This window comes from Haliaeetus albicilla, chromosome 12 (assembly GCF_947461875.1).
Source record: "Haliaeetus albicilla chromosome 12, bHalAlb1.1, whole genome shotgun sequence".
Taxonomy (NCBI): domain Eukaryota; kingdom Metazoa; phylum Chordata; class Aves; order Accipitriformes; family Accipitridae; genus Haliaeetus; species Haliaeetus albicilla.
In genome coordinates, this window is record NC_091494.1 from 33,715,682 (window position 1) to 33,742,367 (window position 26,686).

A 26,686-nucleotide genomic window follows, 5' to 3' on the forward strand; every position below is an offset into this window, starting at 1 on the left:
GGGCTTTCAGGATGTAGCAAAAAGAGACCCTTGTGAACAGGGGGAGCGCTGCGGCTTTCGTTTGCTCTTGTGATGCAGCTTTAATTACTTTCCCATTGTGTCCCCCACTGCTGCATGCAGCCAAGCAGCGCTGGGCTCTGGAGAAGACCCATTCCATCACTTGCTGGGTAGTTAGAAGAAGTTGTGCTTGCTGGATGAGTAAAAGGGATGGGAGCAACTGGCTGTCCCCAGCCCAGAGGCAGAAGGCTCCTTTCTGATCTTGAATGATCAGCTTCAAAGTTACTTGTATATTCTTAAATTCAGGGCAGGCTCTGCTTTTCATTTTTCAAACACAAAGGCACTGGATTTCTTAGAATTGCACCTAAGTAGTCTGGACTGTGCTGCTTTTTCAGTTCTAGAGTTTGAATTTTTTTAAAGAAATACAAAATGACAACATGTATTATGCACCAACCCCCCCCCCCCCCCCCCCAACAACCTGTATCAGGGAGCAATGAGTGAGCAAAAGTGTAGGTATCTGGAGAGATGTCCCAGACCACCAGAAAAGACAGTACTGATAGGAAAGCTAAAGCCACTGGGAGCTCATTCCTCTGAACAGCTCCTGCTTTGTCACTCATAATCAAGCATTCCTCTGTAAATTTGCCAAATCATCTAGGACCTGATTCAAAGTGTCCCACTGGCTTCAAAATGGGCTTAGGATAAGGCCAGGAAGCTGGTGATTCTCAGTCCACCATGCGAGCAGACTGTGCTTTTTGACTACCACTGTGACAATTGCTGGAAAGCTCCTGTACAGAAAACAGTAATGGCCAAATAACAAGCCATATGAGATAACTGATGGAAGAAAAAATTATGAATAATTTTTTTATGAATGTGTATCTCAGCATCTGGAAACAGAGAATTTTTGAATGCGAAGTCTATCAGGTAAATAATTAGCTGTAAGTTATTTGATCCTCTTTTACTGGATGGTGCAGAAGCAGGACATTGTTCAGATGTCTTTTGCCTGCTGTCAGCACAGGTTGAGTTTTACCTGCTGAGAATAACTTGGTTAATACACTGGTAAAGCTGTGGAATAACAGGAGTAGGAGTGCTCTCACTTACCCTGTAGGATATTTTCTCCCAGCATCCCCAGCCCTGCCAGTGGTCCCACTTCATCCTGAAAGTATGCGTGTTCTCTTTGAGGCAAAGGAGCTAATTAAAACCAGCTCTTGTGGTGGAGAAAACCAATGCCAGCCTCTGCAGCATGCCATCGTGCTGGCATCAGAAATGCTGGCAGTGGCTCATGCAAGTGCAGCGTGGTGCCTATGTGCCCACCGAGTGTGAGCAGCTCTCCCCACCACTGCTCGTTGCTGCGTCGAGGGACCGGCTACTGCAAACCAGCCCTTCCCACCGCGAGAGCGTTGGGGCTCTCTCTGCCCAGATAGCTCTTGCCCAGCTGCACCGGTCATTGCATGGGCTGGGGCCAGGGCACAGCACTGGAGGAGGGCGCATGAGAGATGCAATCAGGTCCCTGCTGCCCCAGGGGAACCTGGCTCCATCCCCAATCTCTGCAGCATATCCCTATTTCTGCTGGGGTGGGGTCTGACATATGGAAGATAAAAAGGGGACAGCATCTCCTAGTGTCACTTGCTTCTGCCTTTTCATAGTTTTCCTTTCTGCTAAGCCTATAGTGTATCCCTGCCCTTTACTTGCAAGCTCAGGCTTGCCAGTGGACCATGGCCCTGCAGAGGGAGCAAGGAGGGAGCCTGAGTGAGACGTCCCTCTGCAGAGACACAAGGGGGTCCCATTCAGTGTTACCCCATGAAGTCCGGCTCCTTGATTCAGGTGACCTCCTGAGGAGGGGGATTTTCACATCTGAGCCAGTAAAGATGATCCTTAAATTGCCGTAAAACAGTTGGACACCGAAAGTCCAGGAGACTTCAACCCATCCTGTCCCTGCAGCATGAGATACAAACCAGTTTGTTCCACTTCTTGGGCACATAGAGACCAGAATTCCTGAGTACAAATTGTGCTGGAGTGCTTTGGATAGCTGCTGCTTCTGGGAGTAAATGATACCAAGACACTAAATTCTTTCAAATGTCTATTCAGCGTGACATCAGTGCTGGCACTAGGAAGTCTGTGTTGTTTCTCCCACCACTGTCTGCTTTTTCACTGCTTTTTGCAGTCCAAAAGCCACTAGTGTTGCTGCTGATTGGAATAAAACAAAATGTGGAGTCCTGTCAGAGACTTAGGATCATTTGGGGGGCGTGGGGGAAGAGAAGGAAAACAAAAACCTGGAATAAATTTCACTGCTCGGGGGAGATGAAACCAAGAGCCCTCTCCAGAGCAGGCGCTGTGTGAGTATGGGTTTCTCCTTAGTCTCGCTGCTGGGCCAAGCCCTCCTCCTCATATTCCACTTGGATTTCAGTCCATGCTCTGTCTTGGATGAAGGGAGAAATTAAAAAGGCTGGTGACTTCATAAGGTGGAAAAGTGTTCATTAGTGAGAAAGTTAAAACTACCAAATCCTTCTGAAAAGGCCCATAGTGAATGCCAAGGTAATGTTTCCATAAAAAGTGACATTCCAGGATGACTCCTAGCTAAAAAAACCAGTAATGATAACATCCATTCCTCTAGGGAAGGATTCAGATTCCTTTCTTGCCTGATGTATGCAGTCTTGGTTTCTAGACATCTGTCTACTTAATCTGTTCTCATTGCCGTAGTAGCACCAACAGCCAAAGCGTTTGATATCTGTCTCTTGACACCATGCCTTGAAATGGTAATTTGTTCCTCAGGCCTCAAAAAAAGGCCGGACCTGGATGCTTTCCTCTTCCTAGTGTCCTGGGGCCAGCTTGTGCTGCTGGCAGTGGAGAGGACTTTATCCCCCATGCTTCTGGCCCAGCGCTGCTGGTAAATATCTGAGCCCAATGCAACAGCCCCAGCTTTGCGGGATGGTTGTCCTCAAAGTGCTTACAGGGATTGGACTGATCAGGGACAGTTTTGAAGGTTATTCTTCATATAAATGTGGCTGCCCAAGTAAACAGAAAACACCCCCCTTCCTTTTTCTGTGGGCCATGCTGAAAAAGCTTGGAGTTATTTTACAGGTTGTAAAATTAGAGCTTGATCTACATCAGTTTTTGAATTGCTACAATATGCTTCCCTGACTCTGGTTGAGCTTCCACATCTTAAGCATGTGGAAAATCTTTTTGCTAGCCTCTTGAGGCAATCTTGTGCAGCTAAATACTTTGGTTTGATGAGAAGAGCAAGGGGCCAGGAATTAGGCAGATAAGTGAATGTGTGTGAGACTGCAAAAAAAGGAGCACACTTTTGAGGATATAACCGGCATTTTTGCTCAAACCGCAGTGCTGAGGAAGAGGGAGGACAAAGGAGGAGTTGAGTGTATAATTGGAGAAACAGCTCTCTGTGTTTTCTAAGTGCTTTGAGGGTGAATGAGAATCTTCAGAGAAATGCATTTTGCACCCAGCATGGCTATGAGATAAAGCACATATTTCTGTTGTGCCTGTGTGAGCAGAATAGGCACTGTCAGTCCTTCCAGCTGATAATATGCCATTATCTAAGTAGCTTCAGATACAACATCGTTATCTAATAATTAATTTTAAAGTGCTTATTTTAAAGCTTACCCACCCATGCACACCTGCTGTTTCTCTGTAGTAGATTCTTAATTTCTGATGTATTGAATGCCAAGGGGATTGTCACAGAAAAAACTAGTAGTCAAGTGGAAAAAAAAAAAAAAAAAGATTTGCTCCCTCTGTGTATTGTCTCCTGCTTTCCCTGTCTATATCTCTGCCAAAATGGGCAGCATTCATTTCACACCCAAGTGAGCTGGGGCTCCGTGAGATGTACCCATGCGCTGCAAAACGTGGGCAAGGACTCGAGACAGCGGGAATGCACAGTCCTACAGGGTCTGACCCAAAGCCTGCTAAGGTCAGCGGGATGCTCTTCACTGTCTGCAGTGGCCTTTGAACTGGTGCCATATTTATTGTGCTTCAAATAATAGTGATTTGCTGTAGGGCTCCAGTGCACTGAGCTATATCAAGCTCTTTTATTGTGGCTTGGTCCAGCAAGGTACAATTTCCTGTAGAATAACCACATACTGTACGATGCCAATTATGCTGATTTTCTGTTGCTGTCAAGTACTGACTAATAGTATTCAGGCTCCGCTAGTTACACAGGGTGCACGCTGTTCCTGCGATACTGGTCTTCAGCACCAGCCACGTTTTCTGTAACTCCTGTGCTATCTACAGAATTATGAATCAAATTGAAGGATCAGACACGTTGATGCTGTGACTCTGGTGTGATGGACATCTATCCCAGAGCTATGTGTGGAGAGCCCCCATTAGGTCTAGCCCCTACAGAGAGGCAAGTCCCTCCCGGGATGGAGAAGAGGCATGGGGTGCACTAACAACATAGGCTGTAGGAGGGCATGGACATTGAGGTCACCTGCTTGAAGCTGGGATGGGGTGTCACCCCCATGCCTCTGGCTGTTAATAGACTGAGCTTCTGGGCCATGCTGGATCTGGGCAGTCTTCACATCCATTTGTACATTCCCATAATTATAGGTGTAGCAAGGTGCTTGCAAGTGATGCTTTCCCCACCCTTTGCATGCAGAGCTGGGCCCTTGTTCTCTGCTTGCTCTGTACCGTGCGTTGAGCTGGGTTTGCCAGTTGTTACAGTGCTTCTGATATACTGCTGCTGTTGACGTTTTTCCAATGTGATGGATGCAGAGAACATAGAAGTTACTATAGTCCAGTGTAGCTTTCTGTTACGGGAATGATAAAGGACAAATTATTCCTCCCTGTGGGGGGTTTAGGTGCTGTTATTGCAAGGTTCTTGTATTCCTCTGGTTTTGCTAAGCTGGTTTGGCATCTTGCAGCAGGAGATGCTTGGAGACTGTGGGGGTGATGCTAAGCAGATGTGATGCAGATCTCTGGGAAAGTCTTGGAAAATTCCTTGGATGAAAATCATTGCAAGTGGCTCTTCACTGTCTGGCCTGACCCTTTACCCAAAGCATACACTTGCTCATTCCAGGACTGAAAGATGGCTCTGTTATCTTTGCTCCTGATCCACCAGGAATGTTAACAAAGCTGCCTCAGAGCCAGTTAGGAGGAATGTGGTGCTTTTGCTCATGTGCACAGCCATATGCGTGCACTGAACGCTGCACTCGTCTGCTTCTGTGATGCACAAAAAGACTCAGTCGCTCTCCCAAACACTTTCACACCAACACAACCACATGCATACGCCCACTGATATGCATCCATTCTCCTACATGGTTATTCTGCTGTCCGAAGACAATTTTTGGTTCCCCTGTCAGTGGGCATCACAAGTCCCTTCCACCCTCTGCCACGCAGGCTCTGCACAGCCCTGAAAGAGAGCTACAAATTCACAAGAACTACATAAATAAATAAAATGGAGACAGAGAAACACGCAGAAGAGTGCCGCCTTGGATGGTGCCAGAGCAATCCTGTTCTGCATCCCCTGCCAAACTTCAGTCTTAAAGAAACATCTGCCATTTAATTCAGCTTGGGTATATTTTTCTTTCATTTAAAAGAGCGCCCTTATAAACATCACTTCAGCTCGGGGGAGACATGCCAAAGATAATTCAGTGTTGTCCTGCCTCTGTGTGAGCGGCGGCATGCTGAGAGGTGTTTACATTTCAGCTTGCCTCCCAGGAGGGCAGGCTTTTCCTTAAGTTCACCCAGGTCCTGCAGTGAGGAGATGCTAAATCTCTTGGGGCTAAAGCTGTCTTGCACCATGCCAGGTAGATGGTTTTGGCTCAGCGTGGCTTTGGGCAGAGCTTTCAGGTCTCCCTGCTTGTACCCCAACATTACTTGCTCCCTTTCCCAACCAACCTGGCAGATCCTCTCTGTTGAAAATTATTTCACTCAGATATAAAGAAAACATAGAACTGTGTGTTAGTTTATGCTAAAGAGAAGATCCAAGAGGTCTACAGTGAACTGTTGTTTCATGCATTGATCTCAAAAGACTTCAGTAAGGCAAGCAAATGTGAGTTTTTCTTTATTGACAGGGATGCAGTGGTACTTGTCCAAGGTCTAGACGTGGGACGGGAGCTCACCTTCCTGCAGGAGAGGCAGACGCACTGTTAGTCCTGTTCAGAGCTAAGCAGTTTGAGATATGTGCTTTTCTGGAGGAGTTTGCTAACCCCCAGGAGACAGATGTCCACAGCCCTTCTCCATCCCTGTCTGTCAGACTGTTACCTAAAGCTGCAAAAGTCCTTCCCTCCATGCACACCCTCTCATCTCTCTGTTTCACAGCTGTGCAGGGACGTTTGCTCTGGTCTGTGTTCCCAGCTCCTCCCCCAGAGGAGAACTTCTGCAGTTTGCTGAGCTGCAGTGCGGAGTAACACATACAGATGCTTGCAGGCTTGTGCAAAGAAGCCCCATAAAAGCCAGTTTCTACAGTTTCTAAACTCTTCAAAGCCGATTTTCAGGTGTAGCTTGTAGGCTCGGATTGGCTGTGGGCAGCTGCAGTGGGTGTTAGTGCAGCACTGGGTAGTGCTGTGGATACTTCAGGCTCCCAAAGCTGCAAAATTCAGCTTGCCTCTCTAAGGAGAAACAACTGCATTTAACTAATACTAGGGTCATCTGACATTAGCCGGCTTTCCTTAGCCAAGATATGCAAAGTGATAGCTAATCCATTTGGGCAGCATTTTTACATGTCAGTGATGGATTTACCTGACCAGTCAGAGAAGCTCCAAATATGCCAGTGCAGCTCTTCCATAAGCACATATCCAGAGATATACATTTTTTCACAGCAGGGTAGAAAGGCTGCTTTATTATTCATTGGGGAGGAAAAAAAAAGAGGGTTATTTACCTCAATGACTCTGGAGGCAGCTGTATAACCTGGCTGGGGCAGGGCAGAGCCATCCCATGGGGCTGCTAGGAAGCGGCATGCACAGAGCGAGGTCTTTTTTTCCTGCTGCAGAGACATCTCCTGCCCCTTCCTCACTTAGGAACACAGATGATGTGTGCTATCTATGTATGAACATCTGACACAGCGGCACCAGCTTTGTGCAGGATTAGAGCCTCTCTGTAGTAAATACCTTTGCTTTTAACTTTAGCAGCTGAAATTTGTTGTTTGTGTTGCAGCTGCTTTTGAAGTCATCGGTCACCTTTGTGGCCCCGCTGTACTGAACATCTATACAGGCTTTGCAAGAGGTATTCAGTGTCCTGGGGAATTTATGTCCTAAATAGGCAAGAGGGACAAAAGTTAGGGGAAAGAAAGGGCAAGTTAGTGACAAGAATCTTAAAGACAGAAAAATTAATTGACTAGCCTGGGTTCACATGAAACCCAGTGTTGGAGACAGTTTAACTAAAATTTCTTCAATTTCAGCCAAGTGTCTTCAGCACATCCCCATTGCTCCCCTCTGTTCTTTGGGGACACACTGATTTCCTGGTGTGGGGAGGGTACAGGAACCATCTCCTGTCCCTGGGAAGGATATTTTGTTGTTCAGGTGTGGCAATATAGGCTGAGCTTTTACTTTTCACCACCAAGGCTCTGAGGAGGTTTTTTCCTCCAATGAAAATGTCTAAAGCAGGTATTTGTGATTCTTAAAACATCCAACATAATCCTCAAGCACTCCAAACCCAGGTATTGAAGCCTATGGGCTTCTCTTTTCAGTCAAGGATTGTAATAGTCTAGTGTTTCCGTAGAATGGGAGAATGATAGCTTTTAAGTCTCTGGTGGCCGAGTACAGCTACTTCATGCTTTACAGTCAAACTTTTTCCTTTAACCTGGACAGAGAGTCTTAGGGTGGCAGCTGTATGGATGGGATGGAGCCCTCTCCCAGCTGGGCATAGGCATACCCCTTACCTCCCAGCCCAACCTCCCTGGGCAAGGGCAACCATAAAGAGCAACTACAATGGGGTCTGCATGAACACTGAGTGTCCAAAATCCCACAGCTGGTCCTGCTGCATGGTGCTTTGGTGCTGGTTGTTTTTTCTTAAAGGTTATTTAGGTTTTAGCTCCATCCATTGATCAGGAATAGCATAAATTAAAGCTCTTCTCTTGCTGCGGTGCAGAAGTGTGGCAGTATTAGATGTGTGCTTCAGGGTATGTTCTGTTGCAGGTTGGGCCAAAAGCCGATCTTTTCAGGCATAGCTTTCAAATCAAGGAAGAACTTTTAGACAGCAGAAAGCAAATCAAGGCCCAGCAGCTTACAAAGATGTTTTCTTCTTTGATTAGCTAAATTAAAATGTAATCAACCCACCAGCTAGCACCAATTAATGAGGGATTGCTGAATGGAAAACTACTCTTACTATTTTTGGTCCATCAAAAAAAAGCTGAGGATACAATGATGTTTTAATGAAGCCAGATGGCCAAAGCTGCTGTACTGAAATCCAGGCATGAAGGAGAAGGCTGGAACAGCACAGGAAGTTTCAGCACAGGCTGCCCTTAAAGAGAGGAAACATACCATTTTCTGATACTCCAAGGACTAGAAAGCTTTGGACGTTCCACCTTGTGTTATATTGTTTTGCACTGTTTCTAGCGTGACTTGGGGTAGACCTCACATTTGAATACTGCAAGTCCTAGTAAATGGATTACTTTACCATTCACGAGATCATTTGATATCTTGACTGTTATTAATGTGGACTACTGAAATTCTTGTTTAGTGGAGTGAAAGGGTCAAAAATGTTTTGGGTGGTTTTTGGTTTTGCTTGTTTGTTGGCATAAATTGGTACAACTGCATTGGCTCCAGTGGAAATCAACCTATTTTTATTGTTTAGAGGCTTGGCCCTGTAGTTTTTCCTTGGTAAGCACACTTTGCATGAACTGAGAGATTCATAGCCTCAGTTGAAAACATAGGATAGGCAGACTTTGTGGAAAATTGAACATGTATTTCTTCCAGAGATCTCAACCTGAACCGTAATATATGTCTGTGTCAGTCCTGGGCTCCCTGCGTGGTTTAGCCCATACCCTTCATAGTCAGACTTTCTTTTCCACAGGCTACCTGCACACTTCAGCCAACACCAGGTGGGACCCACCTGCTGCTCCACTCCTGCCTTACTCCTCTCCAGGTTTTGCTAAATGTTGCCAAACTACCTGAATATTTTGGCAATACACAAGACAAGTATGAAATCCACAAAATTCTTGTCCTCCCTTGATTTCAATGGAGTCACTTCTCTTATTTGAAGTCAGGTTCAGCATCTCCAAAGTGGACTCCCTGGAGTGCTCCCCTGATACACCTCTGACCCCCCCAGAGGTTGTCCTGCGAGGGAGGGCAGCTGGGTCGGTAGCTGCTGGAGCTACTGGGGCTCATGGCATGCTGTGCCTTGCTGCTGTAGCCTGCTTGTCCTCGGTACTGAGCTCTCTCCAGTCCCTGTTCTGGACCTAGAACAGAAATTTGCCTCCAAGGATATCAGAGAGTACTAGTGACTCACCAACTCACATAGACATTTTGGATGCAACAATTCTGTTTGTAAAATGCTTGTACTTAATGAATTAATTATGTTACACTCTCCTTCGAGCAGTAAACTGTAAACTAAACAAATAATCAGCAGGAGGCTGGCTGGGTGTGTTTCCCTTAGTGTTTTGAATAAACACAAACACAGGACAAGCCGGAGCGCACTGTTGCTGCCTACTGTGCTGAGATTTGTGCACCAGATTCAATAATTGAAAGCAATTGAGATTTGTTGGAAAAGAAAACCTTGGAAGGAGTGTTGCTATATTGGTTCCCAAAGCATGTGGGTACCTGCTGTCACTGTATTATGGATGAAACCTCCCTCCTTTTTTTTTTTTTTTTTTTCTTTTTGAGGCATAGTGATTAAGAGTTAGAAATCTGGAGTTTGATCTGGGGAAGGAGTAATGGCTGAGTGAGGGTCTCAGGATTTGATCATGCATTTTGAGAAGAAGGAGAAAAAAAACAACTAGTCTGAGTGTGTGCTGCTGTAGCAGGTCCTCTGGGTGCTGCATGGGGGGAGGCTCAGGCATGGCTGGGGCAGATAATTTCAGTGGAGCATCCCAGTGTGGCAGTCACGGCAGGTGCAAGTGGGACAGCACTGGCAAGAGGAATGTTTTTTTCTAGGCAGCTCTGCAAGGTGCAGATTTGCTCTCCAAGATCTGTTCAGCCTTTGGCCTCTCCTTTAATGCCCTTAAGCAAACACTAAAATGAGAGGGTTCCTAGGAAGAACCCCAGAGAAATGGAAGAAGATCACCTGCCAATCTGGAAATCCCAGCCCTCACAACCTGGCCATGTGCAGAACTGGTGACCTAGAGCTAAAGAGCTAACCCACCTAGTCCTTGCCCATCTTGCAGCTCTAAGTGAAACAAAACTGTGCATGTTGATTTATTGCCCAGATCCTCTTCTGGGAGCATGTGCCAAGTTTTTCTGTCTGGTTAGAGGTAGGCTGAAGAATTGCTGGCCTGATTATCTCCCAGGGAGCAAGGTGGGATACCTGCACAGGTTAAAAGAGTGGCCCAAAGCAGCTTCATCTTGTGCCCTTGCAATTGCTGGCTTGCAGGAACAAGGAGGGGGCTCAGACTGGACGTGGGCTGTCGATCAGCTTGAATCAGGCTCCATCAGTGGTCGAGGAGGAGGGTTTGTGCCTATTATTGCTGCGACTCTGTGAGTGGGAATTGGGCAGAGGGTGGGTGCTGCACCACTCTCCACTGTGGCTGCCCACCCCCTCCAGGCAGGTTTTGAACAGAGGGATGCACAGCGCGGTGAGCAGCTGCTCTCTCCTTTGCTACTTGAACTGCGGGACTTTTTGTAAGAGTCCTGTGGTTTGAACAAAATGGACAGAGGACTTTTAAAAGTAAGTGTAAGCAAACAGATGAATGAAACTTCATTTTGAAGTGAGAAATTGTGTTGTTTTGCCTCCTAAAGGCTGAAATGAGGCAATTCAGTGTTGGGAAAAAAAAAAAAAAAGAATTTCCAGAAAGATTCTTAAATTTCTGGGTGGATTTGCAAATAGTTTGGGTAAACACAAACGTCAGCCTTTTCTGGCAAAGACACTATCCAACTGAAAACATTGCCTGGCCTGAGCTGTAGTTTGCTGCCTGTTTCAGCCACCAGAGAGGGTACCTGGCCTTCCTAGCTGGTAGGAGCACCGCAGCATCTCTGTTGTGGCCCTTTTTGGACACCCTGCCATGGTGCATTTACAGCTATACTTTCTTTGAATCTTGAGGCATTGCTAAATGCTCCCTGGCTTAAATTAGCAAAAAATTGGAGTTTTGACTTCTGCTACCTGGCATTCAGCTGGTGAAATCCAGTCTGTGGGGCACCGAATGCCCCAGAGATGAGGGGAATTAAGACTTCAGGATGATGAAAGAGCTCCTAGTGTCACCCCACAGAGAATAAAGATCCAGCAAATAGAGTGCAGGTGTAGGGGCATGGTCTGAGGTGTGAAAGAACACGGTCACATGTACACACACCCCCTTTCACACTGATTTCAAATTTTGTTTGTGCAAAAATCGACTCTTGGATCTTCGACTGATGATAGGTTTCTGCAAGGAGGAATAAATAGGATGCAATAATTATTTTATAGCTATCATTAACTAAGCAATTAATCTGTCTTGGAGGAGGCAGTTCCTTCTTTGGACCTCACTGACTGCTCTGGCTCCCCCATTCAATATTCAGCAGGCTCTCGTGGTTGAGTTGCTGTTTGGTTTCAGGAAGAGGACAGCTGTGTAATGTTTGGTGTTTGAGTGTGGCTGATGCCCCGTAAAGTTAGTTGGGGATGCAGAGCTGGGGCACACGCTGCTTGTGAACTGCTCAGAGCCTTGCTTTCACCTGTAGACTTGGGATAATATTCCCTTATTTTTGCCTGTGCTGAGTGGTGATGGATGTGAGTGTTTGAAGGAGCAAAAAACTGCCAGCCTGGAGTGGAAGTTGAAAGGCTTGAATGAAACGTCTCATCATTCAAAGATGACCCAGTATTGACAGAAGTGTCACCGGCAACCATTCCCTGTTCCCTGACTTGTGGGTGTCGTCTTTTCTTTTGGCTTTGTTGTGCTGATTTGACAAACACTCTGCAAGCCCCTGCTGAGAGCACAGCACAAGCTTCAAACCAGAAAGGAGAGTGTGCAGCCCAGGGCTAAGGCTGGTGTCCTCCTGGGGAGGCAGGGAACCCCAGCGCCCTGCATTGAGCCCAGCTCACCTCCCAGGGCATGGCAGGACCTCTAGCATGGCCTCACTTCCACAGCATGTTGCTCATGCTGCTTTCAGGGTGCTTGTCGCACCTACAGAACCATGGCAAGCTTTTTGCAAATATTTTCTGTGAGATGCGTTGGTTGTGGTGGGCTTGGAGAAGTTAATCAGAGCACTGGGGATAAAGGGGTTAGACTGATTAACTCTGGAGACAGATCTGCTCCCATGTATTTTGGTAACTCTTTTGTCCTGTCTGCATTGGTGTGTAAAGCCTGGATTTACAAACTGCCCTCTCATTTTGAGTCTCTGATTTTAGGAGAGATGGACTGTGCTTTCTAAAGGCTGAACCTGTAGTAGCTCTCCTTCACAACCGTGGGAACTGCTCGTGCTGAGCTTGTCTTGAGCTTGTCTGGCTATTTCTGAGCAAGCAGAAGTTAAAATTGCAATTACCAAAAAAAGGAAGCCAAACTTTACCTTCTGACCTGTGATTAACACCTGACTATGTAAGTGGAAAATGGGTTCATGAATATAGTAAGCTTCTTCACCTCCTATCCATGGGCTCCCTTTTCCTTACAGTGGGGTGAATGATGCTTTACTCTCTCTAACAGGCTTTGACTAGTGTGTCTCCAGCCTGAGGAGGGTCTGAAAACTAACAAGTACTGTCAGTGTAGGAAATAGCCAAATATAACGGTATTTCTGCCCCTCTGAAATCAGGAAGGGGCTAATCCTGAAGCAGGACTTGCCAGTCAGTGTGCTGCCCTGCAAGCAGGGTGCAGGTAAGGTGCCCTGACCCGTAGGACCACTGCTTATCATGTGTGTGGAGCCAGTTGGGAACACAAAGTGAGGGGCTTCCAGTTTCTGCAACAGTTCAACGTTAAAACTGCACACACGAAAGAGAGTCCTCTTTCAAGACATCTGCAGTCTTCCCCATACATAAAAAACTTTAAGCCTATGCATGAGAGAGGCAATTTCTTTTCCAAGCATATCACCCAGGGAGGCTGGATGCAGAGCTTTCACTGTCCCCATGAACAATGACCATTTAAATGACTTGAAGGGGAATAGATGGTTAAAACCTAAATTAAGTTTCTGTATAAGCAAATGGAGTTCACTGCCAAATGGTGTATCACACTGCAGTTCTGAATTTACTCCTAAGCATTAATTTGCTTCTAATTCTGTAACTTGGTTAGAGTTGTGTTGGCATTGTATTGTTGTATGCTTGCTAATGAGGTAACGGGGCTAATGCAAGCAGAGGACTCCTATACAGATGCTGGCAGCATCCCAGAGAAGGTACTTTTAGACTCATTGGAGAAGTGCCAGACATCATGGAAGATATATTTATACTAATGATGCGTTATCATCAGTGAAAGCCAGGACAGCCAAAGTGTTTTTGGTGTAGGCAGGTCTATATTAATTTTTTGTAGCTGTAAAGCAAAATCATCTCCTGGGAAGGGAACAAGGGATCTCACTAATAGGGAGCTACTGCTTTTATAATTGAGAATATTAGGGACTTCAGATAGCATAGCTTTGCCCGTTGGAAATCAGATCTCCTCCCCCCCCCTCCCCCCCTCCCTCTGTCCTTTCCTCCTGGACTTGGTGATGTAAGTCTGGTCCTTCAGGCTGGATGTTGCAGTTTGTCTATGGATGCCCTGAGAATAACAACATCAGAAGTTCCCAATTCCTCCTTGGAGGAGGACAGAGGGCAGATACACTCGTCCAGGACAGATGATGCTCCCTGACATGGGTGCTTATATGTTTGGGGTCAGTGCATTAGGGGATGCTGAGTGTTCCCTGACTGTGGTACTGTCACAGGAAGCCTGTCTTGCTAACACAAACTGTGGTGTAACTCCACTACAGACACCTGTGTGAATGGAGAATCGAGCCTGGTGCATACATGTGAGTGTAGAATAAATGTGAATACGACCAAAACCAGGACAAACACCCTTTATACCTCATCCATGTTGTCCAGTCCTACCCCAAATTCAAACTGGATTGCATGTCACAAACATGAGCTGCTTTGTCTTTATTTCATTGTTTTCAGTCCTCATACAACTACAAATTTAGCATTACTGCTCAAGAAAAGAAAGAGCAAACTACAACCATTCACGGGATAACAATTTTAAACTCTGTGAGACAGCTGATACTATTAAAAAACATGGCCTTATTATAGGCTTTCATTATTGATGGCTACTTGAGGAGACATACACTATAAAATATAAAGATAAAAAGCAAAAGGCTATTTAGATAGATGTCAGCTGAATGTTGCTAGCATCAAATCAGTGGCACTGAAGAAAATGAGAACAGACATACGGCACAGCCTCTGGACTAAATGTGTGCACATTATGGATCTGCTAAGGCTTTGCCTTTACAATGTACACTTTAAATCAAAGCAACATTGAAGTCAATATTGATTGTTCTTGGAGATATATTTTACCTTCAGGCACTGCTGTTTCCCAAAGGAGCGTGAGCAAGAACGTATGTCTCTGTGCAGTGCTGACTGCTTGTGGACAGGGATCTCCCTGAAATCCTCTGAAACCGGTTCCTCCTTTGGAAGTACCCACTGCTGCTGCTAAGGGACCGCTGTCTGTTCTTCAGGTACTCCCTGTAGTTTTTGGTGAGCAGGGTATAGAGGAAGGGGTTGATACAGCTGTTGCTGTAGGTCAGACAAGTTGTTAGGTAATTAATGTTCTTCATCACCTTGGGAGATAAAGGGAAGGATTCATAATACTGGAAGAGAAGCTGCCATATCCAGAAAGGTAAGAAGCAAGCCCAGAACACCAGCACTATTGTGAAGATTAAATAGAGCACCTTCTGATTTGGGAGCCGCTTGGTCTGCTTGAAGGATGCTGTTTGTGACACCCAGTAAATCTTAGCTAATCGGATGTAAAGGTAGCCAATGATTACCCCTGGACCCACAATGCTGGTACCAAAAAGGATGGTGAGATAGACTTTGTAGGACAGCTTGCTCCAAGTAGGCAGGCAGATGCTTTTGTTGTCCCGTTGCACCAGCTGGATCATGATGAGCATTGGGAGAGTGAGCAACAGTGACACCAGCCAGATAACAACAGCAATGGCCTTTCGGTAACTCTTGGACCTCTTCACTGTGTCCAGGGGCTTCAGCACAGCAAAGTAGCGCTCTGTACTCATGACCGTGAGGGTGAAGATGCTGGCGTGCATAGTGAGGAAGTCCAGACTGAACAGGACGCGACAGCCAATGTCCCCAAAGTACCATTTCTGAATGAAGTAGGTCCCGACAATGAAGGGGATGGTGAGAAGGTAGAGCAGGTCTGCCAGCGCAAGGTTGATGATGTAAATATACATGGAAGCAGATGATCGCAAGTAATGGCACATCACTAGCAAGGTGTAGACATTGCCTGTCACCCCAATGACACACATGAGGGAGAGGATTGTCCCAATGGTGCAGATAGCGATCATGTCCTCCACGGAACCGGTGGCTGATGTGCCGTCCCCGGTGGCATTGGCGGAGGCGTTGGGTCTGATTCTGAACAGGCTGCCCTCGCTTGTGTCTGTCACCATGTAGGGGGTTGCAGAAAAGTGGCTCTCCAGCTCGTCAGTTAGGGACATCCTCCCACGTTTAAATGCCAGAGGCTTTGTTCATGCCACAGGGGTCTGAAGAGCTGTTCTTTCTGCTCTGAGAAATGCAACTGCTGGGAGATGGTGAACCATTTCTTAGTGGGGTCTCATCCGAGGAAGATCTGCATTCTCCACTAGAGGAAAGACATCAGAAACCAACATATTAGAAATCTGCTAGAGCAACACAAATTATCATTTAGAAGTTACCTGCCCCTAAGTATGTATCTGCGCTGTCTGCACGTACCAAAGGTCTCGTGCACTGAGGCCACTCGTGTGAGGTTCATGCTATCATTACAAGAGCACAGCTTTGAGGAGTGACATGTCGTAGTGCATCCATGGTAACGAGACAAGAGAGATTGTGTGGATCATTGGAACCGTGTGCTGCAATCCTTAAAGTTAGTATGAAGTTGGAGGAAGAAAGTGTCCTTCCTAAATTCATGAAGGACACTTACAGACCTAGCAGCATGATTGGTTAAACCTCTTTGCTAAGCTCTTAACTCTGAAGACATTAAAAAAACCCAAAAAGGGAAAACAAAATTTGGATTTACCATTTGCAGCTGATTTGTCTATTCTATGTGATACACTCAAAGTCCTGTCTAGCATTTCTGCAGTGTTTTCACAGAGCAACTTCCCTTGGATGAGAAGCTCCTGCTATGTTCTGACTTGCAGTTTCAAATTGTATTTGAGTGAGGGAGAAAAAAGGCATTTTATATCTATAAAGCAAGGTGTAGGTTTTACTGTGGGTTTTATGTGTCTGTAAACCCAGGTTTTTTTATGCTCTCTGTCAAGTGTGATCCCACAGATTTTCATGTGTCCATGCATAGATATATTTCATACAGACCTGTCTGTGAGCCTGTCTAAACAGCCTTATGCAGTGAGGTGTGAGATTGCTCTGCAGCATGTTAGACAGGTAGTCACTCTTTGTACACGGGAGCTTTTGGTTAGCTCAAGCTCAACGCTATACAAATCATGACGGTGTTGCTTTGAATTTATACTGGCTCTAGGTGTAGGCAAAGGGAGTTCAAACCTACCTGAGAGAAACACTGAAGAAGCAGCTAAAATGCTGAAATTTTAAGCCATACCAAAAGCCTGTGCCAACCTAAAGGTCACTGCACACAGAAGTGTGTTTGCACTATGAATTTTATGGAGCTCAGATTGTCTCTTTGTTTGGAAAACGCTGTGAGAAGAGGTGCTGGACCGCCTTGTCCTTGCAGGGCTCAGCAGGCAAAGACTTCCCTCTGCCTCGTTCCACTGGACAGGTTGGGTTTGTTTTATCCTGGGAATTTGCAGCTTTTCCCAGTGAGTTCAGTGTCCCTTTGTCTCCACACCAGCTCTGACTCCTTTGCCTCTTTCCTCCCACTAGCTCCTTGGCAGCAGGATTACAGCACCAGGCTCTCCTCCACTGCCCTTGTGTCAAAGACCCTGCCAGTGACTTCTGTAGCACTTCAGGATGAACAATGTTCATCCTCTTCATGACTTGCCCTCACCTTCTCTTCTTCCCGTTACCACCTTCTGCGGGTGATGGGTGCTGCGGAGATATCATGCAAAAACTCTGTATAAAAGAGGGCAATCCAGTATAGAGGAAGATTCTTCCTCATTTAACAATTGGGATAGAGGTGCAAAAAAAAGAGAAAAAACACAGTATGCAGAGCCCATCTCCCGCCCAAGTCCCTTGGGTAGAGACATCCGAGGGGGAGAAGTGAAGCATGGTTCTGCAGTGCTCCTTCAGGACATTGCTCCTCCGGACTGGTCTCCAGAAGCTTCATCAGCATCTTGGCTTTCCTGGACCTTGCAAACCCAAGTCTGCCTCCTCCCTCCCCTGCCATGCTGTGTGATCCCCTCCTGCTTGGCTTTGGGCATGTGTAGCCTGCCTGTCCATGCACCGACTTGCTCCCTCATCATCCACTTTGTTGATGTTCATGTACGAGCTGTGCCGGCAGCAAAAGCGTCATGCATGAAGGAGACATGGATGCTCAGGGAGGTCTGCCTGCTCCTCTGCCACACTATCGCCGGCACACTTGGTTGGAAACGAATGGCTCTGCATGGGATGCTCCAGCTAAGCCTGGAGCTGGTCACACATGCAACTATCAAGCTCAGTTGGATTTGTGATCGCTCATTTTCAGGAGCATGTTTCCATGGCTCAGGTGCTGTCTTCTTGCAGCTGCCTCACTTTGTGTTCTGGGCACTTGTAGCAGCAGATCCGTGCTGTGCCCGTGCAAGTCTGTGCGGTTCCCTGGTGTGACAGCTCCTGCCAGAGAGAGCTCAACACACCGCATCTCCCCGCTCTGCTCCTCTTCCACTGAACCTGCGTTTTGCTTCATTCATAAAATTACTACAGCACTAATTCAATTCGGACACTTCACCTGTCTCCAGACAGAGCCCACAGCTAGGCAAGTTCTCACTCCTAGAGAAGTAAAATTAAGCAAACTGGGGAAACCTTGCATAATTTTAAAGTTACTGTCATTGCTGCACTCGTACATAAATGCACACACTCACACACATGCACACACACACAACAGAGAGCTTGTTATTCCAAGCAGCCATTCAAGTATCTTACGATCTAAGCAATTTTCTGAGCCAATCCTGCCTTCCCCTCTACATTATCATCATACAGGAGTACCATGCACATTCAGTAGCTGCAAACATAAATGAATTTCTCCTGCTCAAACCTTGCCTTTAAATCCAGCAGATGAAGTTTCCTACAAGAAATAAAATATAAATGAATCTAGTAGTATTAAAGCTGAAACTTTTAAAAGGAAAAAAAGGGGAAAAAAGAAAAAAGAGAATCCTCCTTCACGGGCAGACAGCGAGAGATCCCCGTGCTCCGTCGCATCTGGAAAGGCAGCGGCAGGAAGGCAGCGTGCTACCTAGCCAAGTATGTTTGAAATCTGTGCGCTGTTAATACTCTCATTCTCTTCCCTTCACTCATGCCTGCTATTTCTGTTACTCGGTGACGTTAGGCATAGCGTGGTTTTGACTGCAGCCAGTGAAGAGCCTTTTTAAAGAAGCAGCATTTTGATAGCTGTGGCTTGTTTAGCTGGCTCCCCCCTGCCTGGCCGTGAGCCAGCTGGGGATGCGAGATGTCAAGGCTGTTTGCATCCCAGGACCGGTGATACAAAAAGCCATCCTGCCCCTCCTTACATCGCACTGAAGAGCGCAAATGCCTAACGTTGCCTGAGCAAAACCATTGTGTCGTGGAGAGCAGTCAGGCCAGGGAGGGTTAAATTCCTGCGGGAGGGTCGGCTGCCCAGGGAAACGGCAGAGCTCCTCGATTCAGAGATCAATGCCAAAGTGAAGCCAAAGTTTATTTGGGTTGGATGGCATATTAACAGAAGAATCTGTGCGGTGGTATCACGCACCACAGCATCTGAGACATTTCAGACTGGCGGTAACAAAATGTTATCCAGGTTGTTTGGGGTTCAGCTGGTTGCCTTTCCCCAGCGATACTCAAGGAGGGTAAAGACAGAGCGAGATCAACCAGGCGCCTAGAAAAAAACGCAGTGTGAGGAAGGGGCTGGTGCTGAGAAATGCCAAAGCTAAACTCAGTATTATTTTGATAGCAGCTGAATATTGTGTTGGTTGCTTGCACATGACAGGGTTGCTCTTCCTCCGAGTTCCCTGCTTTAGCTCTGTGGACTACAGGGAATTGCTTCTGATTTATGCCAGTAGGAAGCGAGAAGCACCCATCTCTCCTGGGGTGTCTCCTGCTGGACATGGGTGTGTGGGAGATGCCTGTCAGGCCCGTTGCTTGCTTCAGCGGTTTGCATTTGGGCAACCACTGCAATTAGGTGATGCTTCCCAGCTTCCCGGCTCATCCATCCTGCATCGCTGGTATTAATCAAGAGCTGTTTCCTCCTCTAACTCCTTCCCTGGATACTTACGTAGTTTCTTCTTTGTTCTCAACTTTTACGTTCTGCTATCTAGGTGCTTTCAGATGCATCTTGTATCTAATCCTGCTGTGTGAACCCAGTTTTGCTTGAGCCACATGGGGTGACTGTAATAGCGCGTGGAAAGATTGGTGAGCACCAGCTGTGGCTGTCCCTGTAACAGGGCAGTGGGTGTGCAAAGCAAGGGCCCCCTGAGATATGTGCTTTTGAGTGTGGTGAGGACTCGGGTTAGGAGCAAATCCTCATGTGGAGGCTTAATTTTGCAATGAAGATAGACTTTATCTTAGCAGCTCTAACAAGGGCTGGCTGAGCTCTAAAACCCCAACCCAAGCACCCTCAAATATATGTATTTTGCTCTAAAGATTGCTCTAAATCTGCGTTTTGTGGCTGGCCCCTAGACATCTTTGGAAAAGTGTGTTCTGGAAGCTGTTTCTCCTGCTGCTCTCTGGGTGAGATGGAGGTGCCCGTTGACTGTGTGACTCCAGCGAGTGCCAGTGGTCCCCTGGTGAGCACTGATGGTGAAGCTGTTGGCAAAGTGCTGTATTTGTGGGTGGCCCACAGGGAGCAAGAAGGTCATTCATGTGGCAGTCTCCACATACAGAGCAGGGACAACCCGCTGGTATCCTTGAATCCGCTTGCTGCTCTCTGCATGCAACTCAAAGGGCACATTGGCACAAGCCCTGTGCGAATGCAGTGATGCTGACTGGGGACGTGGGTGCTTCTGCTGGGCATGGCTCGGCCGTGGTGTTTCAATCTCCAGCATTTGGTAGGTGTGTGCAGGTCTCTCTCCAGGCATCTATGCTGGAACTGTCACACTCCTGTCACTCCTCTGTCACCAAGGTGCTAGTTGGGTTGGTATTGACCCATGCCAGGGAAAGGAAGGGGGAATGGGATGGGGGATAGTTTCTGGCCAATCCGTCAGTTTCCTGGACCTTTTAATCCCAACCTGGTACTTCCTTTTTTTAGTGTTTAAACCTTTTGAAAAACGTTATACCAGTGTGTTTGTTTATCAGGAAATCTCAGTGCCCGTGGGGCTGCCATTAGGGGAATCTGGTCTCCCATACAGTCTGTGTACTGCTGGAGTCGTTAGAGGAGGTGTCTGGAGGGGTGTTCCGAGAGCAGCGTGGGCAGTGCCAGGTTCACAGCCCTGGCTCAGAGGGTTGTTTATGGTTGTAGTTTTGCTGTTTCTGTTCCCCTTATTGTCCTCATCAGTAAAACAGAGATCATTGAGATCACTCATCTCCTAGTGCCCTTAGTTTCAGGGTTTTTCACATTTGTCAGATGCTATTAGAGCTACAGATGGGAGTTCCAGCCTGCATGATTTGTAACAGGACTAGGAACTGCACAGTCAATAATGGATGAAGGTAGGAGCCCTCTGAGATATGAAACAGATCTGTTTAATCATTCAAACACCACCACTGCTACAGGGCTCGTGTTCTGCATAGGGGCCTTCTGAAGTTACTGCAAAGGTAGTAACCATTATTATTCTATTAAATACAGGGCAAAAAAGACTTCTTTTCCCCTTTGATATGAGGATTTATGCCAGTGCTATGAGAATTTGATCGTATTTGGTTACTCAAACCTCAACTGAACCAGTCAAATCTCTTGTGTCTCTTGAGCTGAGCTGTGCACCCTGCCAGCTGTGCATCCTGCCAGCTGTGCACCCTATTGACTGTCTGCTGCCTCCCCTGGTCTGTGCAGGGCCCCTTCGGCATGTTCCACTTTTGCTGGGGCAGTTTTGAGACCAGGTTGGCCAGCAGCCATGGGCTCCCTTCTGCTCCGAGCTGGAAGTATAAGTTTGTCTATGTATCACATTTTTTAAATGTAATAAAGGGCTGCTTCCTCCATGTAGGGAAGAGCGCATACAGATGCAGCCAAAATTGATAAAAGAAAAGAATCTTACGAATGTGTCTGCATTCTTGATGTGGGTCAGGTCTAGAAACACATGCAAGCTCAGGGTAAGACATGATTCCCATTTACCTGACTTGGTTTACTTACCTCCACGCACGACCCCCTTTAATAACCAGAAGTAGTCATGATATAGCATATATCTTCTCTCCACTGCAAATGTTATCGTGGTCACATAGAAATTCAGATTAGCTTATGAGAAGCTGCCCTGACTTTGGGATCAGCCCAAAGGAGACCAAGCATTTGCAGGATCATGCTGAGCCCGGGTCCTCCCGGAGCCACAGTGACAGCCACGAGCACACACAAATGGCAGCAGCTCCTGAGGAAAAGCATTGATGAGGTGGTTGTGCTGAGAAGGACATAGCAGTCCCTGGGTCACCTGTTGTTCCTAGGAAAGTTGCATTTAAATCCCTCTGTTCCAGCACTCATGGTTTTGGACACATGCAAATGTGATATCCAGATTCCCAGCTGGTCCCCAACTGCTTTTTTCACTCTTCCTGCTATCTGTCCCCACCAGTGAAAGACCCACCCAAACTCGGCCAACGTATTTGGAGACTTCTCTGAGCTTTCTTGGCATTTTGGTCTCCTTTCTTCCTGTTTTTTTGCAATATAAAACTTCAGTTGTCCTTTCTGAGTCAGTATGGCTTTGCTCTTGGCTGCTTTGTGTGAAAGTGAGACTCCGGGGGCTGAAATCACCGGTTTGTTTTCCCTCATCCAGGATCCCTTACACAGATACTGGATTTATAGCTGCTCTGCTCATGGAGGGTCATCCCTTGCTGAGCTCTTTACCAGCCTAGGAGGATTTGTGGGTTGCTATCAGCTTTTCCCCTGCACAGGGGTAAATTGCAGGGACAGTTTGAGGAGTGGTGCTGAAAGGGGACTGAGATGCTGTCCTGGGTCGTTAGTTACCATGTCTGGTGTTTCTGGCCCAAATAGTGTCACTGTCTAGGGCAGGGGAAGCAATCCAAATGCTCCCTGCTGGTGCCCTGGAGTTTGGGTGGGAAAAGGCAGAGGGATGAAGCTCTGACTCCCTGGGATTTGTAGGTAAAACCTGTGCTAGCTCCAGCCCTGGAACATTGTGAAGGCTGGTCCTGAAGGGATGGAAGGAGCAGAAGGGGCCAGAGTTTCTCCCAGCTTTCCTCTTGGGACTGCTCTTATGTGTCTAATGAGCTGTTGCTCCTCTGTTTCCTGAATTTCAGCTTGCTATTACAGGGGCCTCTTCAAGATCACAGAGATCACCTCTGTTCTTACACAACAGTTACAATTTTTGGACTCCTATGAGGTCCAAAGCTTTGCTAATATGGTGTTGGGAGACCAACAACCACTGCTCTCCCAGACTGATGTGGTCCAGGGCTGGTTTCCCCAATGCGGGTTTTCCCGTCGAGGCTCAGGTCCCTGCATTCCCAGGAAGGTGCTTGTGATGGGAAAGCATTTCATGCCTGCTGGGGATAAGGTGAATTGGAGTGAGTGGGGTCACTTTGTGCAGTGACGGTGGGGCAGGAGTGCAGAGTGCAGCAAGGCTGAGCTGCTTCAGTGCTCCCCAAGGCCCTGCACAGCTGGGAGGATGAAGGGGCCACGGCTTGCTCCTGGGGAGGGCAGGGTACACAGTCAGCTCAGGGATTTTTTCCCCCCGTTGCTCTCCTCTGCCCTGGTTGTACCATCCCACTAAGGAGACTTTGGGCTGCTCTTAGGTCGGATATACTTTACAGACAAACCATATTAGGAGGAGATGTTATTCCATCTCCACTGCTGATCTCACTCCAACCCTGAGCTCTGGACGGCAGACGGCATGGCATTCGTTTTCCTGTGTGACATGCGTGAGTGGGATCACTTGGCCTTCGTTTTGGCAGCCCTCGACATTTAGAGACCAGTCTGAGATTCTGCGAGGCATCCTGGTGCCTGCCTTGGGGCCGTGAGTGCTCCCACAGCTGTGCCAGGGACCCAAGGCACTGGGCAGTCAGATTTAACATCTGGTGTTTGATATATGAATGGGGACAATTTCTCCATGCTGAAGGATTCATCTGTTTGGGGCTAGCATAGGCACTGCTGATCCTTCAGGGGGAATGGAGCTGGGGCTCCTCCATGGCTGCTCAGGATCAGGGGAGCTTCTGAGGGAGAGTGCATCCCTGTCTCCTGCATGGAGCCTCCTGCTTGATCCCTTTTCCTGTGCACTGAGGTGCAGGCTTTTCTCCAGGAGGAGGTCTGATGCATACAAAACCTGCTGAGCATCCAAATCCTGCCTCCTGTCCCAGTCCTCTGGTAGGATGGCAGTACGCTGCTGGCTGACCCACCAGGCAGGTAGAATTTGTCCCTTGTCTAACCTGCAAGACATATTGCAGAGCTGTTAAATAGAGATGACAGTGTCACAGCTCAAAAGCAAGGCTCTGCAAAGGTGGGAGGGGAGCCTCAACTACCAGGTATGACCCAGACTACCTTGATGGTGGATGATAAGGGGGAGTTACAGCCTCCTTAATTCCTTCTCTTCCTGCCCTCCAGGAAATCCCCATCCGCATTCTAAATAACTTTGCAATTCAAAAAATGGTCATTATGTCTGCACCTTCATTCATCCATCCATCCTCCTGTGTGGTTTGCCCTAGTGGGATATGATGAGCTGGCTGCCTCACATAGGTTTGTTCTCCCTTCTGCTCCAGGGTTGCTGGCATTGAATGACCAAGTACTTCATTAAACTTTCTTGAGCATTTGCGATGGGCTAGGCTGAGGCTGGATTCATCACAGACTGTCAGTGCTCATTCCAGACTTGGCTTTCTTTGCAAACAACTTAGATCACCCTCAGGTTACAGTCAGGGAAGCCCTGGCTGGGTCAGTCTGTTGCTGGAGCTGTTTGTACAGCAGCTATGACTGTGCGGCTCCTGCTGCTGGCAGGCAGAAGCTGGTGATCTTTCTATACCTGGAGCTAGATGGCCTTGTGTGTCCATCAGACTAAATTAAGTGGTTTGGCTTAGTTGTTATTTCCCATATGCAGGGACTCGATGTTCCTTGGAAAATGAGCATGATGGTGTATCCCAGCTGGTACGTATGCATTTCATTGCTCTCTATTGTACCAACACACTCACCTTGCATGTGTGGGCTGGTTAGTCTGGTAAGAAGCTGGCCTGAACCCTGTTTAGTCCCTGATTTTGGTAAATTAAAGGATATCCTTACTGCACAGCAGCTGGATGTCTGAATGAGGCTGGAAGATGGGACAGCAGTGCACTGCAGCGTGTATAGCTGGGTTGTGCTCAGGTACACTCAGGAACGGCTCCCTCAGGCACCGCCCTCTGTGTGACTTCAGTCTGAAATAAAATGCAGAAAACAACATTAACACACTATTACAGGTGCTTTTTCTAACATAGAAGTCAAGGTCTTCAGTGTTACCGCATCAAACTGGGGCTTAACCAAATAGCACATCTGTGCCTAACGGTTTCTGCCAAGAGGGAGGCAGAGCAGCAGCTACACATCTTGGTTGTTTGCGTGTAAAACAAGTTTCTAATGTGCTCATTTATGAGCAGTGTCTAATGCCAAAGGGCCTTGGTACAAATGCAAACAAGAACTTAAATACCTTGATTTACAATATATTTAGGATTTTCAAGTATGCTTTGCCAAATCTGTTTTCCCCTCAGTGTATTTACATGTGCAAACCACAATAGTAACAATAGTTAGACCTGACCCATGTACTGTGATTTTCACCAGAGTACCAGTGATATCTCACTGGAGCATGGGTTTTCAGAGGCTTTCCCCCTAACTGATTACATTTCTGTGCAAACTTTATAACTCCTTTGTTCTGCCTTTTTTTTTTTTCCCTGCCCAAACTCTTGGGTCTTCTGCCACCATTAGAAATTCTCACATAACTACTTGTGACCTGGATCTGAGATGTCTGGAAAAGACAAAGCACCCAGGACCTGCCGAGGAGAAGTTTTCCTCATTTCTTTTCTACTGCTGCATCAAGAGTTGTGCCATTTGAGCTTCTTCATCCTTTGACCTCCCTACCTCCTTTTCAATTCCTGGAACTGCTGCAGCAAGTTTGATTACTTGGGGGAAGGCAGGCAGGCTGTGGTAGGCAGAAGAGGTTATCACTTCCCTCTTACAAATGCCTTTTGGGGGAACCTCTTCAGCGTGGAAGAGGATTTGGCCTGGGTAATATTTCACATTATCCTTTGCATCAGTTATAATCCGATCATCTTTTTGCCAATATTTTGAGAGTGACTGCAGGGAGGACACAGACACGTGCTATTGAATTCTCTTTATTGCAAGGCACTCAAGATTAACAAACAAAAACATTGCAGCAGAGTGCTCCTGGAAATCCTCCAAATTATCATCAGAAAAGCTGTAGGCAGTACAGCCAAACTGAGAGAAGCACCTTCCATGGGCCAAAACCTGATGCTAGACTAGAGACAAAAGTTTCCTTGCCATCATTTGCTGTTAGGTATATCCTGTGCAGCACCTCCACGTTCTAGTCTGCATGGCTGTGCTGACCACACTGCTGCTTTGCAGGTTGGTTCAATGTCCTCAGTCATGCTCTCCTCCTCTCCAGCTGCCCTGTTCCTTCCTGGGAGGCTATTCCGTATTTCTCAGCCTAGTTCCTCATAGCTGGGAATTAGAGGATTTAGGAAAGCGTTTTGGGGCCAGAAGACTTGTAGGGAAAAAATCAGGCTCCCACCATTTCCAGCCAAAGCTCCTGTTGCTGATCCCAGGTGTTTTCTGAGCATGGAGGTCAGCACACATCCTCAGCTCTTGCTGCATCTGCCTGGCAGCAAAGATTTCTGCTGGAGCTTTCAAAAAACTCTCACAAGATACACAAGATGAAGCGTGAAAGGTTGTCTGGCAGCATGTAAAGAGCAGCAAATGTCATTGCATAGAGTTTATGCCACCGTGGACTCTGTGGTGGCATTTGCCATCCTGCACACATGGGGGTAGAGCTGGAAGGACCTGGGGATAGAGACAGTCACTGACAGCTGGTGCTGGTAAGGGTCAGCTCTCTGAAGCAGCAGATGCTAATTCAAATTCTCCTTAAAAAGCTGATTTTCTATAATAAATTGTACTCCCACATAATATAAATTTTCTTGCTTACTCTGATGGGCAACTTCTATTCTCACTGGTGATAGCTCAGTGCTGACTTCTAGTTCCTGTCTTCACATTGCTGTGAAGACGGTAAAGTCCTTTTTTTCCCCCTTGTGGCAGCATCACCAAACTCTGAGCCGGAGT

At 47.0% G+C, this 26,686-nt stretch overlaps 2 protein-coding genes across 8 annotated transcripts in view; one reads left to right on the forward strand and one right to left on the reverse strand.

Annotated features, from left to right (window-relative positions):
• Positions 1–26,686, forward strand: part of CD7 (CD7 molecule) — a 191,764-nt gene that overhangs the window by 86,736 nt on the left and 78,342 nt on the right. The window lies entirely within an intron of this gene.
• Positions 14,095–18,684, reverse strand: UTS2R (urotensin 2 receptor). 3 transcript variants are annotated; one of them, XM_069798937.1, is made up of 2 exons: positions 18,359–18,684; positions 14,095–15,823 (listed from the first exon to the last, which is right to left on the reverse strand). In XM_069798937.1, the coding sequence occupies exon 2, from the start codon at positions 15,678–15,680 to the stop codon at positions 14,532–14,534; it is 1,149 nt and encodes a 382-aa protein (XP_069655038.1). In that variant the 5' UTR covers positions 15,681–15,823; positions 18,359–18,684; the 3' UTR covers positions 14,095–14,531. The 3 variants fall into 3 exon arrangements, with proteins under 3 accessions (XP_069655038.1, XP_009911870.1, XP_069655039.1); XM_009913568.2 differs by having other exon boundaries at positions 18,364–18,680; XM_069798938.1 differs by lacking the exon at positions 18,359–18,684 and adding an exon at positions 17,177–18,342.